Below are 20,603 nucleotides of genomic sequence, written 5' to 3' on the forward strand. Positions count from 1 at the left end.
GAGCTTCTCTCCAGTCAACAGCTAAGAGGCCCGTGCTTGCATTACCTTTAACATCTGGAAAGCTACTTATACTAATGGCTGAAGTATGGCAACTAGAGTTCTGGATCTAGAGGTTGTGATGGAAGAGGCTGGATTGGATTTGGTTTTAGTAACAAACGTGGTTTAAGGCGAACCGTGACTGGGATGCAATTACACTGGGCTATAATCCATTCAGGAAGGACAGGGTAGGAAGAAAAGGAAGAGGAGTGGCACTTTTATGTACAAAATAGAAGTCCTGCACAGCTGTTGCTTTGATACTGAGGTAGGGAGGAAGCACTGTGGGTTAATCTGGAAAGAGGGAATGGAACATCTATTTCTACTAGTGTACTATATAGACTTCCTTCACAGGCCTCGGTGAGAGTGACATAGGGAAAAGCTTTGCACTTTTTCCCTCCAGCTGGTCTTCCTCAGACTGTTCCCATCATAGCCGCATGGGCCCCAATTGCAGGCATGATTGCTTATGCCCCCGTTACTCTCATCATATCCTGCATTGTCATGTGATTATTTTTCTTTGGGTATTTGGAGTACAGGAGTAGCCTAAAGGTTAGTGCAGTGGGCCAAGAACGTAGGGAACAGGGATCAATTCACACTGCTACAAGTCACTTAACCCTCCATTGCCCCAGGTACAAAAAACACCTTAGGACTGTGAGCCCATAAGGAACAGACAAGTACCTGCATGTATGTACAGTGCTGCTACAGAAATAAGTAGCAGCCACAGTGCTAGGACAATAACAAGGACTTCTCTTTACGTCAGACATTTCTTAGAGGAGTAATTTTCATGCAAAGAGGGAAAAATCCCAAGCAACCACCTAAGGTTCGGCAGCTTACGCTCACTGCCACCTAGAAGAAACCCAGCAAGCTCAGACCGAAGAGGGGATGGTGCAGATGCACAAAGGAGAGAACTGAAGGGTAGGAAGGAAAAGGGAGGTGAGAGAAGCTGGAGGGGGCAGTAAAATGAGACAACACATGAAAAACAAAAACGCAAGTGAATGACCCATTTCCTATTTATTTGGGCTGATGCCTAAACGTTTAACAGAAGGGACTGATATTATCCAGTTATCACATAATCAGAATTTATAGGTTGTCTAGTAACTAAACTCAAACATTTTAAATGCAAACAGGTGAATTCGAGCATTAGGTCAGCAAAAGCAAGTCAAATGTTGATGTACACTACCAATGAAATAATGTCAGCTGTACCGTGAAAGCCTGAGGATGCACATGATCTTAAAAGCCCTGGAAGTGGAGCAGCCAGCTGGATGAAACTGATCCTTCTTCTATACAATACTCATTTAATACTCTTACCAGACAACAACGCTGTGGCTACAAGAAGGCACCCCAAATTCAAGGAACAAGTTTCAAAGAACTGCTTTACTAGTTGTGTTCGCTGTGTGACTTCCATGTTGTCTTACCAATGTTTGTAATAAAAGAATCTCAGCATCACATTTACTGCTGGTCTTGTACGAATCACAAAGACAGATGATATGGTCTAGCCCTAGATGTCACTTAAGAATAAGCCATACTGGGTCAGACCAATGGTCCATTTAGCCTAGTTGCCAATCCAGGTAAAAAGTACCTGGCAGAAACCCAATTAGAAGCTACAAGCGGTGGCTTCCCCAATGTCCATCTCAATAACAGACTATGGACTTTTCCCTCAAGGAACTTGTCCAAACCTTTTTTAATCCCAGATATGCTAACTGCCGTTATTATATCATCCGGCCACAAATTCCAGAGCTTAACTATTCTTTAAAGTGAACAGAATAATTTCCTCTTATTTGATCATTGCACTTGCTCCCATTTCTAGATGGTTTATAAATGTTAAAAAGCATCAGTCCCAATCTCTGGGATATGTCACCATTCACCTTTCTGCATTGATAAAATTGGCCATTTAATACTACTTGCTGATTTTTTATCTTTTAACTAGTTTCCAATCTGTATCTGGATTTTCAAAAGGCATTTGACAAAGTACCTCATGAAAGACTCCAGCAGAAAACTGCAAAGTCATGGGATAGGAGGTAGTGTTCTAGTGTGGATTAAAAAATGATTAAAGGATAGAAAAATCAGTAAATGGGTAGAAATGGTCAGTATTCTCAATGGAGAAGGGTAGATAGTGGAGTTCCCCCAGGGTCCGTGCTGGGACAGCTGCTTTTTAATATATTTATAAATGATCTAGAGATGGGAGTCACTAGTGAGGTAATTAAATTTGCTGACAATACAATTTTTTATTTTTGTTACATTTGTACCCCGCGCTTTCCCACTCATGGCAGGCTCAATGCGGCTTACATGGGGCAATGGAGGGTTAAGTGACTTGCCCAGAGTCACAAGGAGCTGCCTGTGCCTGAAGTGGGAATCGAACTCAGTACAATGTTATTCAAAGTTGTTAAATCGCAAGAGGATTGTGAAAAATTGCAAAATGACCTTACGAGACTGGGCATCCAAATGGCGGATGATGTTTAATGTGAGCAAGTGCAAAGTGATGCCTGTGGGAAAGAGGAACCCAATCTATAGCTATGTGATGAACGGTTCCACGTTAGGAGTCACAGACCAAGAAAGGGATCTCGGCATCGCTGTTGATGACATACTGAAATGCTTTGCTCAGTGTGCAGCGGCGGTGGCTAAGAAAGCAAATAGAACGTTAGGTATTATTAGGAAAGAAAAACAAAAATGAGGACGTTATAATGCCTTTGTATCGCTCCATGGTGCAACCGCACCTCGAGTACTGTGTGCAATTCTGGTCACTGCATCTCATAAAGATATAGTGGAATTAGAAAAAGATACAGAGAGGGCAATGAAAATGATAAAGGGAAGGGGGAAGTGAAATGGGACTTGATATACCACCTGAGGCTTTTGCAACTATATTCAAAGCAGTTTACATATATTCAGGTACTTATTTTGTACCAGGGACAATGGGAGGTACTTCCCTATGAGGAAAGGCTAAAGTGGCTAGGGCTCTTCGGGAGTTTAAAAAAAGGTATGTATGGCTTCCTAAAAGAAAAGTCCATAAGCCATTATTAAAGTGGACTTGGGGAAAATCCACTGCTTATTTCTGGGATAAGCAGCATAAAATGTATTGTACTGTTTTGGGATCTTGCCAGGTACTTGTGACCTGGATTTGCTACTGTTGGAAACAGGATGCTGGGCTTGACAGACCCTTCAATCTGTCCCAGTAAAGCAATACTTACGTTCTAACCTGGAAGGCTATCCCACAAAAGGGGCCCACCAACTGAAAAAGTGAGTGCTCTGGTTTCGACATAGTGACATGGCAAGAAAGATGGAAAAACACAACTGCAGCATTTTTTCAGAATATAAAGATCAAGTAGGACGATATTTCAACACATTCTCAAAATATGCAGGAACATTTGCATAAATGTTTTGATTTACCAGTATAACACAGTATTAAAACATCTACATTGGCTACCAGTTAAGTACCGAGTTAATATGTGTTGCCTTTGATACTCCCATAACTAACCATGTAGTCGCATTCTGGATGACCAGCAGAGCCTGGAATCTAGCTGAACACATCCCTAAACACAACGAATTACAATAATCAATTTTTGATAGAACTCAGAGACTTCAGACAGAGGTTTAACAGTACATTTTACCCCTCGATAAGGCAAGCAGGGGTCAAGTTCTAACAACATACATTATCAAATTCAAACACCATTTATGTTGTGACATCCAATCCAAAATTTTAATCAAAAAAACTTTCCTCCAATTTTTGACTTGGACCATGAACATCTTTTTCAAGAGGAAAGAAAAACTGTATGTCATCGGCATACATTCTGCATGACACATGCAGTTCCTGTAGTATTTTTCCAAAAGATATCATAAACAAATTAAAGAGTACTGCCAACAAGGCAGAGCCTTGTGGTACACCCCGGTTTATGGGAAAATCTCCAGAGAGAGAGTCCTGAATTCAGACATGGAAAGAACGTTCCTGTAGATATGATACAAACCATGCAAGCACTTGACCTCAAATACCAAAATCAAATAACGCCTTAATCAAAATATCAAAAAGGATGTTTTTATTTAAGAAAAAATGTATTACCCGCACTATCAAAAATCCTAGATAGGAAACAATATAAACATATATAAACCTCAATTAAAAAAAAAAAATCCAAAGATGTCCATAAACCTCAATTAAAAACGTAAAAAAAAAAAAAATCCGCACTCAAAAGAGGCAACTTCAAACATACATGCTTCTGTTAAACTACATAAAGCTTTGTCAGAGCTGCCTAAAATTTCTATCAGTCATAAATGTTAGCCAGAAACAAAAGTCCCCAGCAAAATGTATTAAAATCTTAAATCACTCAGGCCCTGCTCATACCCCCATAAGTACCAGAGTTCATGTGTTTCAAAATCCTCACTGTCCTCTCTATGGCTGAACTTAGTCTCCACTGTGTCCCCATCTCTGAACTGCCACCTTCTCAAGCCTCCACTTTACATCCTCAGTCACTGCTCCCTGAGTCCCCGTTGTTATAATGACCAGCATTGTAGAAAGATTTATTTCCATGCATAATTAAGCTGTGGAATCTGTTACTAGAGAAGGTGGTCAAGGTGATTAACACAGGCTTCAAAAGCGGTTTGAACAAGTTCCTGCAGGGAAAGTTCATCGAAAAATTCCTAGCCAGGTGGATCTTACTTTCCCTTAAAATCAGCAATAAAAAACTGATCTAATTGGGATCCGGACCCAAGATATTGGGCTTGATGGACCCTGGTCTTATGCTCTAGTATAAAATACAGTTGTGGATTATTTTACTGCATGTCCTAAGGTTGTCCAATTCTTTCTCTTACAGTTCAACATGACAGAGATGCATTTTATCAGAAGCCATACTGGAAGGAATTCAAATTTGACCTGACCCAGATCCCACTGGGGGAGTCCGTGACAGCAGCTGAGTTCCGAATCTATAAGATGCGCAGTTCTGCACATCATTTCAACAAAACCCTTCATCTCAGCATTTACGAGATAATCAAGGAGACCACCAACAGGTGCACAGATGCTCATCCCTATCTAAAGAGTCCTTTTACTAAAGTGTGTTAGATTATGCAGTTATCACACCTTAACACAGGAAGTGCAAATTTAATGCAGAAAAAAATTGGGAAACCTGCCCAACAGATCCTTTACAGGTCCTGTGTTAAAAAAAAATGTTCATTAACATACGGTACCCTGATCACAATTAATTAATATGGATGTACAATTTTCAGTGCACAGTATGTGCACCATACTAACTGCAATATACTCACCGCATCTCAAAAAAGATATAGCGGAATTAGAAAAGGTACAGAGAAAGGCAACAAGAATGGTAAAGGGGATGGGACAACTTCCCTATGAGGAAAGGCTAAAGGGCTAGGGCTCTTCAGCTTGGGGAAGAGACGGCTGAGGGGAGATATGATAAGAGGTCTATAAAATAAGGAGTGGAATGAAACAGGTGGACGTGAATCGCTTGTTTACTCTTTCCAAAGATACTAGGACTAGGGGGCACACAATGAAGCTACAAAGTCGTAAATTTATAACAAATCAGAGAAAATATTTCTTCACTTAACATGTAATTAAACTCTGGAATTCGTTGCCAGAGAATATGGTAAAAGCAGTTAGCATAGCGGGGTTTTTAAATTTAAAAAAAAAAAAAAAAAAAAGGTTGGAAAGCTTCCTAAAAGTCAGTAAGCCATTATGAAGATTGACTTGGGAAAATTCACTGCTTATTTCTAGGACAAGCAGCAAAAAATCTATTTTACTGTTTTTGGATCTTGCAAGGTATTTGTAACCTGGATTGGCCACTGTTGGTATGGCAATTCTTATGTTCTTATACCCTGCCTGGTTTCCACCCCCTAACACAAAATACCCTTCGTGAATGAATTAGCACAAGCTAACTGCTAAAATAATGGTTAAAGTGCAGTAATTTGCATGTTAAGTGCCTAACACTTTAGTAACAGGACCTCATAGTTAATAAGTCACGGGCTACAGGCTAAATGTCCAGTGGCCCAGTATTCAAATTCAACTTGTATTCAGAGACACATCAAGTTAATTCAGACCTGCTAAGGTTAACCAAATAACGTATCCAAGTTTAAGGCAGATATTTCTGTGGCACAATTTAAACAGTTAAAAATGAACTGGGCAGCACCGATACTCAATGCTATGCAATTCAAGTGTAACCAAAGCAGTTTTTAACTGGTCAACATTTCGTCCAAACAACTTGGCAAAACAAAAGTGGTTGTGAGCTACAATTTTGAAAAATAAGATTTATCCCAGTAGTTCTTGAAGTCACCTGGACAGTTCTTTGAACACTGACCCCAGAGGACAACGGGAGCTCATTCAGTCTTGGCAGCGTTCATTTTATTTATTTTATTTTTTTAGAGAATCTGACTTATTGCGCTTGGATCTTCAGGACATCATGGCTGGGGACGAGGGCTGGTTAGTCTTTGATGTCACAGCTGCCAGTAACCACTGGTTACTAAATCCCAAGTATAACCTGGGACTGAGACTTTATGTGGAGACGCACGATGGTAAGTCATTATTCTACGTACAAATGTTCCAATTCACCCAGAGGCTGGGAAGGAGGATGTGAATCATTTTTAAGAAGCGCATAGGACACTGAACTGAAATTGAGATTTGGGGAGGGCGATGGAGGTGGACTCCATAAAATAGGTGGTAACATTTTTATGCTGATTGCATGTGTAAATGTTCAGAATACTGGCCTATAGCCATGCTTGTGTGCACATATGCAAATAGATGCTGAAAATATGTGCATATCTTGCACAGCATGTACTTGACAGGAAGGCAGACATGAGCTGCAGTCTCCCATTTATATGCATAAAGACTTCTAGAAACGTACATGCAGAGCTAATGACTAAGAAGTACACACAGCAGGCAGTAATAACAATCTGTTGATTAATTTGACCTCACCAGCGTTTTCATATCACCAGAGCCAACTTGCTTACGGGTCTGCTTCTTCGTTGGCCTATTTAAGTCTCTTTTTAATCTTTTTAATGTCAAATTTTAAATATTTTTATGTGCAGAACCATCTATAAGCTTCATGAATTCTTCAATGATTAAATTTGCAATTTAATAGTTTCCTTAAGAGCAAATGCTGCATGTTTTCGCAAGGACTGCGTTCACTAAGAGTATAAAACATGCAGTTAATTTCAAAAACATAGGCATTGTATTTTTGCTACTATGTCTGTGTATATGATGTTGTAAAAGCTTACCCAGTCACATCTCTCATAACATATACAATTTTCAAATCCACAGAGATATGATGTTTCTGATGTTTATTGGAAAACAAAGCCCATATGACCTACTCCATCCACCTATCTAATTGCTACATCAGTTACGGCCAATCTATCTCATTATTCAGGCCACTTGGTGATAAAGTGTTTAGCATATACATCCAAGGCTGCTCCTTGTAATAGAGTAATTTAACAAGATCCCCACCCTTCCTCCCCAAAACAATGTGGTCTCGAATCTGCCAACGTAGATCTGATACGTTATGATTCTGCAGATAGGCTGGTTGAATTCTTTGACTGCAGCAGTCCAATTTACAATGACATAACATTCAGCTGCATTAGAATTTTTGCACGGAAAGATTTACAGATATGGGAACAATATGCAAACATTACGTCACAAAACAGTGGCATCATATCTCTGTGGATTTGAAAATGTATATGTGATAAGAAACGTGACTGGGTAAGCTTTTACTACATCATATTCAGACAGGTATTGTCTTTTTGCTAGTATGTTTTGGAAATTAACTGCATATTTTATACACTTGTGGACCAAACCCTGACGCAGCCTTTGTGAAACATGCCGCACGTCGGTGAGTGGTCCAAGCAGCATTTGCGCTCAAGTGAACTTTTAAATTACAAATTACGTTAGAATTCAATCACTAAAGGATTCATGAAGCTTATAGATGGTTCTGCACATAAAAAAAATATTTTAAAATGTGGGATTAAAAAGATTTAAATGGGCCAATGAATCAGCAGGTTGGCTCTGGTAAAACAGAAACACTGCCGAGGTTCAATTAATCAAAAAATAGTACCAACAAAGATTTAACTATGTATTACTGCCTGCTGGGTATACTTCTTAGTCTCTTGAATATTTATGGCACTGGGCAATTGATTTATACTATTGCATCTTACCCCCGCTATTTTTCAGGATATTGGGTCATATTAATTTGATTTATCTCCAGCAATGAAGCACAAACTTTTTGGCTGCATGAATGCTTCTACTTAATCACATATGTACCAGACTATGCTAGGATTCTATACAGGAAAGATTATGCTTCTACCTAGTGGCCTCTAGGTACTTCTAAAGAGACTCAGTTATTGACATACCTCTTTGGGGCTCGCCCTGTTTTGAGCCACAGAAGGCACAAACTACTTCCTGCAAAGCTGTTCACATGACATCAGTCTTATGATTAATACTGAGAGGGAAATTTACACATTTATATAATAGGCACATTGTAGTTAAGTAATAATGCCTGTTGGGAACATCCACCCATCTCCACGTGCATCTAGATACGTAGGAGAAACACTGGAAGCAGTGGTGAGCTGTGAAGCTTAGGAGACTAGGCCCTTAATAGCAATTGCCTAAAAAGAAGAGTTGCCTTGGAAGAGTGCCTGATGAGGACCCAACCCTCACTAGTCCAGAAGAGAATGAAGAACAGGTAATCTGGCAATGGCCATAGGAAAGAATGGAGGAGTGAGGGATCAAAGTGACAGCTATCCGGTAGGCGATATAAGGGGAGGGGGGTAGAGTGCAAAAGAAATAGTGTCCAAGTGGTTGTCTGGGCAGCAGTAAACCCCACTCACTCCTGCAGGCTCCAGACAAATAATGCTGGCTAAAACTGCTAGCAAGTCTCATGGTACCTGCACTAGGGGTCAGCCAGCCTTCCATATAAAGGCAACCTGGACGCGATGCTAGCACCAGTCAATATTCAGTGTCCAGTACCCACAGAGTTAAGACAGCCTTTTGTACGATTGCACCTGATCACTTAGCTATGCAGACACCAGCAGCCTCTCCTGCCCAATTAAAAAGTATATAGGGCACAATGATCAAAAGGGTTCCCCTAGCATTTACTTGACTTTTTATTTCTTATTAGTCACCAATATTGCCATATAGAGTTCTATGCGCCTTACATCAAGAAACAGTGTACATTTTTGGAAGTTACAGGCTTATAACAGCTGGTAGGGAAGTCCTTAAGAATCAACTGACTTGTTATGTGTTGGTCTACGTTGGCTATTGTGTAATTTGTAAGACATGTTTCTACATGTCTTTCACAGGTCACAGTGTAGATCCCGGCTCAGTTGGATTGCTGGGGCGGAGGGGACCACGCTCCAAGCAACCCTTCATGGTCACGTTCTTCCAGGCAAGTCAAAGCCCCATCCGTACCACACGAGCTACCAAGCAGATGAAGAAGAGGCAGAAGAAGCCCAATGACTTGCCACATCCCAACAAACTCCCAGGAGGTTCAGGTATGAAGTTTGAGTAAAAACTCTTCACCATCCTTATACATCCTCTAGACTGAAAAGTGTAGGGTCAGCTTGATGACAACAGCAGAACAGACCGGGGTTTAAGTCGTATTCCTCTGGCCCTGAAGTGGCCAGGGTTGGGGAATGCAGCAACAAGTATAATCACAATTACCAAATTTAGGGTACATGATTGCAGAGCTCCAGAAGCCCTTGTGTCTGTCCTCCAGAAAAGACAGACTGCAATAACTGTGCAGGAGAGATGAGAAGGGATTTAAAAGTAGAGAGAAATGAAAAGTGCATCGGCTTTAAAGTTACTGAGCACACGATGCAGCAGAAATGGAGGGAGCTTCGGATTATCTGATTGCTAAATCACTCACTGTTAAACTTTTTATTTCCCAAATATATTTTCTCAGATCACATCCATCTCTCAGAAGGCAGACAAGTGTGCAAAAGGCACGAACTCTATGTCAGTTTTCACGACCTTGGATGGCTGGTAACATTTCTATTTTCATTCCCATCCTCTCCCTTAGCCTTCTGCCAAGAACACCTCCCCCCCCCCCCCCCCCCAAAAAAGCAAAATGTTAACAAAAGCAATGACGGATAATGCACAATAAGATGAAGTAAAAGTAGTAATGTGTCTTTAGGACTGGGTGATCGCTCCTCAGGGGTATTCTGCCTATTATTGCGAAGGAGAATGTGCTTTTCCACTGGACTCCTGCATGAATGCAACCAATCACGCCATCCTGCAGTCTCTGGTAAGTACAAAAGGACTTCAGTGCACCCACTGTATTAAAACCTCCTTCTCCTGCTGTTGGCTGCACAGAGAACAGTTAAAATTCCAGTCTGACAATGTATTTCTTTCAGCTTTCATAAAAGGTTCAAGCCTCACTGTCCTCAGGACACTGATCCATGAACTGGGGCCTGTGACAATACTAATCTCCCATTCGTCAAAAGGAGAAGTGGAGAAGAGTTGTAGGTGATACTGTTTAATTAGATTAACAATATGTATCCTTGACAAGCTTTCAAAATTAATAAAAAAAATTTTTAAAAAAAAAGGAGAAATTAGGTCTTACCTGATAAATTTTCTTTCCGTTAGTCCTTCCCACTATTCCAGAAACTCTGGGATAGTTGTTTTCATCAACCAGCCGAAGGAAATAGAGAACTCAACCGAGACATCGCTCTTGGCATCCAGTTCAGCTCCTCTCAAATAAAAACACAAACCTTAACCCTTTAGTGTCCAATGTTCCCTGTAATAAGCCATATGGGAGCACTGGACACTACAACTTGCTAACCTAACACAATGAGCAAACGTGTGGACCTCTCATCTCTGGACAACTTGACGAGAACAAAAGAAATGCAGGAAGCACCATTCAAGGTGACAGTAACACACTCAAATGCAACATTTAGGCAACTAGCATTTACATGGCATATGTGATAGCACCTAAGTGATTAGGAAAGGAATGGAAAACAAAAGTGAGAATCTTAGAATGACTCTATAGTGTGACCACACCTCAAATATTGTGTGCAATTCTGGTCACTGCATCTGAAAAAAATTAAATTAAATTAAAAAATAGCAGAATTAGAAAATGTAGAGAAAAAGGTGAGAACAATGATAAAGGGAATGCAATGACTTCTCTATGAGGAAAGGCTAAAGCAGTTAGGGCTCTTCAGCTCGGAGACGATATGACTGAGGGGAGACATGATAGAGGTCTATAAAATAATGATTGACGAGGAACGGGTAGATATGAAATCACTTGTTTCCAAAAATACTAGGACTAGGGGGCACGCAATGAAGCTACTAAGTAGTACATTTAAAACAAACTGGAGAAAATACTTCTTCACTCAATGTGCAATTAAACTCAGCAATTTGTTGCCAGAAAATGGGGTAAGAGTAGTTAGCTTAGCAGGTTTAAAAAAAGGTTTGGATAACTTCCTAAAAGAAAAGTCTGTAAGCCATTATTAAGATGGACTTGTGAAAATTCACTGCTTATTTCTAGGATAAGCAGCATAAAATCTGTTTTACTATTTTGGGATCTTGCCAGGTACTTGTGACTTGGAATGGATTCTGGGCTTGATGGACCTTTGGTCTGTCCCAGTATGACAACACTTATGTACCTTTACAATAAAGGTGCATAAATGAAAGTTCATGAGTAACCAGGAATGGAAAGTGTTTGAAATTAGAGATATTCACTATGGTCTCCGTCTATCCACCCACTCCCTTCCCCTGAGCTGTACTAACATATGCAGACAACCTAAGACCTAAATGTGTTTCTATTATTTAAGCCCAGTGTAACTGCATTCATTTCTTCACCGAGTTGATGGAGAGGAAAGCTCCCAAAAGCTTGTCAAAGATACATTAAAAACATTAGTTAAGCACAACAAAGAGGGTGACGATGATGTGTTATATGTAAATATAGAGGCTGTATATTATTTCACTTCCTCAAAGATTCAATGGAATTAAAGAAAATTTTAACTTACTCTGGTGAACAAAACAGAGAGGCAGATGGAGCTTTATGCAGTCATTAAGTTAGTCTAATAAAAAAGTTCTCACCTACAACTTGGTTGTTGATTTCTAGATCCACAGAGAAAGACTATTTAGATAGAAATATTTACTATTTTATTCTACACTTTAAACAAATAAATTTAAAAAGTACTGAGCATATTCACACAGCAAACACCAACAAATTAAAACAAACAGCCCTGCTCAGCAAGGATTTTGATAAATCCACATTCAAATTCTTCTTTCCTACATCCCTCACCTAATCTTTCAAGAGATACATCAAACATATAAATGGCAAGTGACAGACTCATCCGCAAATGCGCAGTAGAAACTTCCCTCTCTGTCCCGCCCTCACGTCAAGACGTGATGACGTCACAGGGTGGAACAGAGAGGGAAAGAGTCGGACGCTGCCTGCTGCTGCCGCCTGGAAAGTTGAAACGAACCAACATCACCGGCGCACCAACCTCCACCCCCCATCCCCAACGTCGTTGTCGCCGCTCCCCCTCTGTATCGGGCCCCCTGCACTGACATGACAGCGCCTCTCACCTCCGGGTGGAAGCGCTGCAGGCAGCATAGAGGCGATCTCATGTCAGTGCAGGGGGCCCGGCACAGAGGGGGGAGGAAGGTTGCTGGACATGGATCGATGGAGGGGAGGGTTGCTGGATATGGGGAGAGAGCATGGTTGGTGGACGGGGGGAGGGCAGGGGAGAGAGGAGGTTTGCTGGACATGGATGGATGGCGGTGAGAATTATTACATTTTGCAAAACACAAATCTCGCCCGTTTTAACGGGCTTAACGGCTAGTATATACATAATTAAATGTAAGGAAACATTTGAGGGAGTTTAGGGCCAATGTTTTACATTTGTAGGAGGTTTGCCTCTGTGTTGTTTACTGAGATTTATATTATGGATGTAACCTTGGTGCAGAACAGTGAACTGAAATTTGCTATATACAAATAAAGCAGTGTTACTAGAGTTACCTGCATCGATGGAACTTTTCACTCTTTTACTTTGCACCTTGTGCTGGCTACAACATTTTCGGTACAATCTTATTTGAGGATACACATCATTGTATGCCTAAAGCAATTTGCACGATGACCCACAAGAAATCGAATAGTCAGTGCAAGATTAAAAAAAAAAAAAAACCGCTCCCCATCCTCCACCCTCGAGAAGAATAGAGTTTACTGTGTCCATCCTCCAGCACATAGTAACATAGTAAATGACGGCAGATAAAGACCTGTACGGTCCATCCAGTCTGCCCAACAAGATAAACTCATTTTACATGGTATGGGATGTGCGGTTCTGAAGCAGCATCAAAGGAGCACTGATTTCTAAAAACTATTTGTGTTATAAATTATGGGGAAAGGGATTGTTTATTTTTGGTTAGAATTACCAAATTGTTTTAGAACATTTTTCACTGAATTGCACTCAAACGACAGTGGTGAATCAGAGCTCACCCAAGAGTAGGCCATGTAACCCCCCCCCCCCCCCTTCACAACAGCTCAAGCCTATACCCCCTCCTCAAATAGCCAGCATCTCCCTTCCCCTTCCTAACCCCCCCCCTAATTCCCCCCTCTACTCCCCAAATGAGTAGCTCAAGGACATCTTTTCCCTTCTTTGCTGTAGTCTAGCATCTCCCCTTCCTCTCCCCCATAGCCTACATCCCCCTTTCTCTTCCTACCCATGGCAAATGGTCAATAAGTTCCCCCCTTTCCTCTCTCTACACCCCCACCACACAGGAGTGCCTGAAGACCATACTTTGTGTCAGCTCATATAGGGGAAGGGCAAAGATGCTCAAAGTGTCTTCACTTTCCCTGCCAGTAAACCTCTTCACCCATTAATCCACTGTAACAATTCACCCCATGTCCTCCCCCCCCCCCCACCACACATGCCAGTTCTTGTTCCTGAGGCACCACATGGTTCTCATCAGCAAGGCGTATGTCGCAGATCCCACATCACACCAGTTTTTAACACATCCTGCCTGAAAACCCACTCAGGTTCCTAAGCTCATTCATTCACATTCACTCATATTCCAACATAACATTTGATTTTGCACCTCTCACTATAAAAGGACCAAACAAATAAACTGGTTATCACTGCAATCGCAGAGTCAAATCATAACACTTCAAGCTGACCCTTTTCTGATTGCCTTAACCAGCCTTTCACAATCCTTTCCAACACAGGGCTTTGGAGGCCTCCAGTCACTGTAACTTCCAGTAAATTGTTCACATTTTCAGGATCAGTGTATTTACCTACAAGCTAAACACCAAGACACTGTTTTCCCATAAAACTTACAGCTTAAGCTGCCATCAGTTGAACGGGTCAAGAGGTAAGGTGAGCACAGAGACAAAGCTAATACATAACCAATGACAGATGCATGCTTTAATTCGTGTCTATAATTCAGCTATGGGAAACTTTACAGATAAGATATTTAAATGTGCCCTCAAAAATAAAGGCATTTTCTCTCTTCCTAAAGCTAGAAAATATCCATCAGATGTAAAACTACTTCTAACTGAATATTTACAAGCTGAAACCACAGATACGCTTTGCTGGTTGACATGGGAGGGGGGGGGGGGGATGTCCAACAGCAACAATTATCTGCTATGCTCAAACATATATTTGGGACAATGTTCAGACCTAGTGATCAGCAGTTTTTCTTAAAAACCTATACATATATTCAGTGCCAGATATAGAGAGGAGGAGCAGCCAGCAACTAAACATATAGGAAGTCAAACAGAATATACTTAAGTACTAAGCTAGGACTGATTTTCAGACCTAAATTAAATCACTTAATTATCCAGACTGGTTGAATACTGACACTATATGCCGAATTGGGAACTCTGCCTCAGCATTACCCATATAGTGCCAGGGTGTTTACAGGGCATTTTGGTGGCACTAGCTGCCAAGTTTTCAATCTGTACTGCTTTTCTTTTTAAATGAACAACCATTTCCTAATCTAACATTTCTTCAGAAAGCCTGACTACAACTTGCACAATGACGGAAAATGATGTGTCGCCCCTGCAGGTCCATTTGATGAAGCCAGAGAGTGTCCCCAAAGCTTGCTGTGCCCCCACCAAACTCAGTGCCACCTCTGTCCTTTACTACGACAACAACAACAACGTCATCCTGAAAAAACATCGCAATATGGTCGTCAAGTCATGTGGCTGCCACTGAGCTTACGAAATGGGGCAGGATTTGTTTTGGGGGTTTTTTTTTTTTTTTGGGGGGGGGGGGGGGGAGAAGAGACTTCAAATAAACTCTACATAATATAATCACGTTTTCATGTTAGTATTGTCAAAGGCCACAGAAGAACCATCACAAAAGTATTCCCTATGAAGCCATCATTCATGTTACTAAAGTCATAAAAAGATTGGCCAGGTAGAAGCAGTAGCAGGAAGCCTTTTATGGAAATCCCAAGAACAGAGTGCAGGTATTTCCTCTTTAACGTTTGTGCAAACTGCTGATTGCTCTCGCTATGTACTAGCACAGAAATTATGTCTTACCTGAGAATTTTCTTTCCATTAGTCCTTTCTACTATTTCAGAACCGGTGGGACAGCTGTGTCCATCAACCAGCAGGTGGAGCTAATTTTCTTTCCATTAGTTCTTTCTACTATTTCAGAACCTGTGGGACAGCTGTGTCCATCAACCAGCAGGTGAAGGTAGAGAACTGAGCAAAGACACCTCTCTCTTGGCATCCAGTTCAGCTCTTCAGTATTTACATAGACAAACAGTAAGGAGAAACTCAGAACAACACTAACCTAAAACCAACTAGATGAGTAGAAATGTGTGGAACTCATCTCTGGACAACTTGTAAGGGATATGCAGAAAGCAAGGTGACAGTCATTATTTGACCCATTACTTAGCACCATTAAACATCTGGGAAACCTCAGGCAGGCGTCTGGAATAGTAGGAAGGACTAATGGAAAGAAAGTTATCAGGTAATACCTAGGGGCGGGCAACAATCCTAAAATTTTAATTGCAACAAATACTGCAATTAAAAACTTTAATCGCAAGATTGATCGAGCTTAATCAGGGCATGCAATTTAGGCAATAAAAAGTAAAGTTTCAAACAAAATGTAATACTAAACTGAAATAATGACACAAAGTGGCAGATGGACTCAATGCTTTTCAAAATTGTATTCACAGTTCTCTGTCATGTCCCTCTCCCCAGCCTTCACCCAGCTTTTCCCATGGCCCCCTCCCCAGCCTTCCCTCATGCCCCCCTCTCCAGCCTTCACCCAGATTCTCTCATGTCCCCCTTCCCCTTTTAAACACTGCCCTTTTTTTTTTTTTTTTTTAATGCAGGGTCCAGATTTTTTCAGTTTCCTCAGCACAGCCTCAAAGCCCTCATCTTCCCCTGCAGTAAACAGCCAGGCTCTGCACTGCACATACCTGAGCCGCACCCTGTGGAAAGTTGGGGAAGTCTCGTGGTTTTAAGTCCCATGAGACTTCCCTGACTTCCTGCATGGCGCGGCTCAAGTATCTGCAGAGCCCGGCTTCAGAACCAAAGCCCCAAAACTGGCTTCTAATGCAGCATCGATCACATCACCACCTTGCAAATATCCGCCGGAGAAAGTAAGGTAGTCTCTGCCCAGGATGATGATGTATGCCTCGAAGAATAAGGCTGCAGGTCTAAGGAGCTTGCTTCCATGCAAGCAAATAAAATTCTCCTTCACAGATCTATTTTCCAAAAATCATAAACAATTTGTCCAATTTATGAAACTCATTCGTCACATGCAGATACCTAATGAGGCCTCTATGCACACTGGGAAGCTTCAAGGAAGAATACGGAGCCTCTTTGTCCTCTCTGCAAAAGGATGGAAACCCCACAGGTGGGTTTACATGAAATGCTGATGCCACTTTTGGAAGAAATGCGCAGGGAGACTCCCATCTCCAAAAAGCAAAGAAAAGGATCTTGACAAGTGAGCTTAAAGCTCTGAAACTCTACATGTTGACACAATGGCCACCAAGAATGCCGAAGGAAGGATGCCACCACCACCATTTTAACTTTGGTAAATGTTCTTGAAGCCATAGTGAGACTGAAGGGCAAAGTCCTGAACAGGAAGTGATGACCCAGGACTGCAAAATGTAGAAACCTCCAACGTGGCGGTCAAATTGGTATAAGCAAGTACGCCTCTACTACTACTAAACATTTCTATAGCACTACTAGACTTACGCAGCGCTGTACAAATTAGCATGAAAAGACAGTCCCTGCTCAACAGAGCTTACAATCTAAATTGGACAGACGAACAGACAGCTAGGAGTGGGGAAATTGCAGTGGTAGGGGTGATAAGTGAGGGTGTTGAGTAAGAGAGTCATGGTTAGGAGTCGAAAGCAGTAGCAAAGAGGTGGGCTCCTTGAGATTAAGGGTGGTGATAAATTCTCCTACTTGAACCGAGACTATGACTGCTCTTTGAATCTGTGCAAAAGCAGGACATTCGGAAGCAGCTGTTTAGACCTTTGAGATCTAAGACCAGACAAAAGATGCCTTCCTTCCTTGGGACAATGAAGTAGACTGAGTATCTGCCTTGTTCCTGTTCAGCCCGAGGAACTGGAACAATGGTCCAGAGAACCACAAAAGAATCTACAGAGGCCTGAATCTTGACCACCTTGATTCCCTCTCAACAAGGAGACTGCAAGAAGAGAGAGGAGGGACAGGACACAGAACTCTACTAGTAATCTTCTGTAAGAAAATCCAGAACCCACTGGTCTGACATGATTTTGGCCCGCTCCTCCCAAAACTCCTGAAGATGTCCTCCCACCAAAAAGAAAAGCGGACCAGCCTTGCATCATTGTGAAGCTCTTGAGGCACTAGGCGCTGTAGCTGACTGAGAGGAGGACTTCCTGTCTGCACGATAGGAAGACTGGCGTGCTTGAAAACAGGACTTGACCGGTACTGAGACCCCTGAAGATGGATGACCAGAGGTTTTCAGCTTATGCTCCAGCAACCATTGCGGATCTTTCCACTACTTGGGAGTAATTTGACTCGTATCTTTTTCACCCCCCCCCACCCCCCCCCACCCCCCCCCACCCCCCCCCCCGTATAACAGCAGTTTTTCATCCTTAAGACAGCTGTACTCAGTTTGCCGCTATTTTAAATTTCCAATCCTTTCATTCGTTTACATTATCACTTATTTCCAGACTTGACTACTGCAATATAATTTACTTGGGCTACCCTCGCTATCAACTGAAAAAGTTACAATCCTTACAGAACGCTGCCATTTGACCGTTTCATAACACACGTAGGTCTGATCACTCTTCTCTCTTAAGTCTTACTACTGGCGCCCTGTTGAGCAGAGGATCACATTCAAATGTTTAAGGCCTTCCGGCTTGGTCTTCCTGGTCCTAGGCAGGCAATTCTAGAACCAACACGACACAGCGCTTTCTTTTTTTGATGTTCCCTCTATATGGAATTCAATCCCAAAGGAAATTAGAGCGAAATTGCCTGTTGAGAAATTTAAGACAGCCGTAAATACCTGGCTGTTTAATATAGCATTTAGTCCTCAATGGGTAGTTGACCTTTCACTTCCAGAGTACCTTATGAATCCTACCCTGTTCTTACCTAATGGTGCTCTCCCCCCCCCCCCCCCCCCCACATCTCCTCTTCCTTAATGTTTTTGTGTATGAATGATCCCCCCTCTCCTATGATTACTGTAGTTCCTTTCTGATTTCCTACATTTTGCTGTGTTAACTGCTTTGATCTTCTGAGTTATCAATGCAGTATATCAAATACCAATCAACTAAACTAGTCCATGTTAAAGGGGGATGAGTGACTGAATAGCTAAATACAACAGGAAAAATAAATCAAACCGTCCTAGTCACAGCAAATAAACATCTTCCTGCCATTCCCAGGTGACATCCTCCTGATGAGAGAAAAATGATATCTTACTCCGGAGGAATTCCCATAAATGACTGAGGTCAGTAGAAATTTTTTTTTTAATTATTTTTGTTACATTTGTACCCTGCGCTTTCCCACTCATGGCAGGCTCAATGCGGCTTACATAGGGCAATGGAGGGTTAAGTGACTTGCCCAGAGTCACAAGGAGCTGCCTGTGCCAGGAATCGAACTGAGTTCCTCAGTTCCCCAGGACCAAAGTTCACCACCCTAACCACTGGGCCACTCCTCCACACATCCTTCCCCTTGTGTTTTACAACACATTTACAAGGGAACTTCAAGAAGAAATTGGCTCCCAAGACTAAAAACTTGAGGTGTGAGGCAAGAAATTTTTTTTATGCAGTGAACGACTAACCTGTACTCAACAAATGTTCGCATGGAGTTCTAAGGAGAACATAGCCGTACATGCCTTAGTCATGTATTACCTGCTTTGTAGCCGTCAAGGAGGGGAGACTTATAAATTGATAGAAAAAAAATTAACATATCATGCCATGACTGCAAGAACTGTGCTGAAGAGCCACACTTTGATGGATGTAACCTTGGGAAGTTACAAAGTCCATAGGACAGGAGCAACTACTGTAAACTGAGGACTACACAGGAAAAGGGGAAGAGTGAAGCACTGCAGGGATCTGTAGTAGGAGCAATGGTGAGCTGAACACTTTACCCCACCCCAGCCACGCCTCTTCCACATGCCCCTAGCCCCCTACTTCTAACTACACCTGTATATTTGACAATTGCTCAACTTAGATTATAGATAATACCAATTGCTTTTACCTCCTCTGGAAGAGGCCTTCAGGAGCAGCTAGAGGGTAAAGGGTTGGGGGACTTGCTAACAGTTTGTGAGGATGTGGGATGCAATGGGTTTTATTAGATATATTGCGATGCCACCAGTCTCTAAGTATTTTTGATATCATTCCTTACATTCACACATTTATGTAAAGCAACTGGAAGCATTATTTTGTAGTTGTCTGATATGTAATTTGCTCTGTAATTTGGGGGGGGGGGGGGGGGGGGAAGAGGGGTAGGCTGGTCCACATTAGGAACCCTTAAGTCTATTAATGCATTTTATATGAATTAAACTGCTTTGGGTTCCTTTGAGTAATCCTCCTCTAAGGCTTGCATCAAGAAAACGTGCCCTGAAAATTACCTCAGGTGTGTGGACCAAGGTGGCAGGAAAGACCGGTGCTTTGGCCTAGTCGCTCTTAACCCTGCAAAGTTTTCCTGTCTTAAGGTGAGGAAGCAACTTCCCATCTACTTATTTAAACCATTTCCAGGAATGAAGGAAAACAGCAACAGCAGCTTCCATTGTATACAAATAAATCTAGTATGTATTTATTGGGGAAATCTTGAAAAACCAACTAGGCTGCAGCCCTCAAGGACAGAGGCTGCTCATCCCTTAACTACAAGCTATATTCACCACACCAATCAGCCCATCATACACAAGATTCTCTGAGCCTGCAGCCACTGCTCAAGCTGCAGTTATTCAGAGGAAAAGCCTGCATCCCCCATCCACAAAGCCCAAGAAGGGAGCTATTCTTCCTAGCTGTAAAAATGTACTAAAGAGATACAGCAAAAGGAAAAAAAACCCTCCCATAAAACCTGCTGACCATGTCATAGCCAGCAGTACAGAGGGACAACTGCAGTTCCCCATAGAAAAAAAGTACTTGCTTTGACATGTAAAACATAACTCGCGGCAAAATCCAG

The 20,603-nt window shown here is 41.8% G+C and overlaps 1 protein-coding gene across 1 annotated transcript in view; it reads left to right on the forward strand.

Moving 5' to 3' along the window:
* LOC115480496 (bone morphogenetic protein 8B-like) overlaps positions 1-15,698 on the forward strand; it is a 37,839-nt gene extending 22,141 nt beyond the window's left edge. The window contains 7 exon segments of the mRNA XM_030219212.1: positions 4,833-5,025; positions 6,392-6,540; positions 9,316-9,507; positions 9,918-9,997; positions 10,149-10,259; positions 15,028-15,209; positions 15,247-15,698. Of these exon segments, the coding sequence (XP_030075072.1) occupies positions 4,833-5,025; positions 6,392-6,540; positions 9,316-9,507; positions 9,918-9,997; positions 10,149-10,259; positions 15,028-15,177 (875 nt within the window). The 3' untranslated portion in view covers positions 15,178-15,209; positions 15,247-15,698.
* Positions 15,699-20,603: the final 4,905 nt, after the last annotated feature.

The sequence above is a fragment of the Microcaecilia unicolor genome, chromosome 11, assembly GCF_901765095.1.
Source record: "Microcaecilia unicolor chromosome 11, aMicUni1.1, whole genome shotgun sequence".
Taxonomy (NCBI): domain Eukaryota; kingdom Metazoa; phylum Chordata; class Amphibia; order Gymnophiona; family Siphonopidae; genus Microcaecilia; species Microcaecilia unicolor.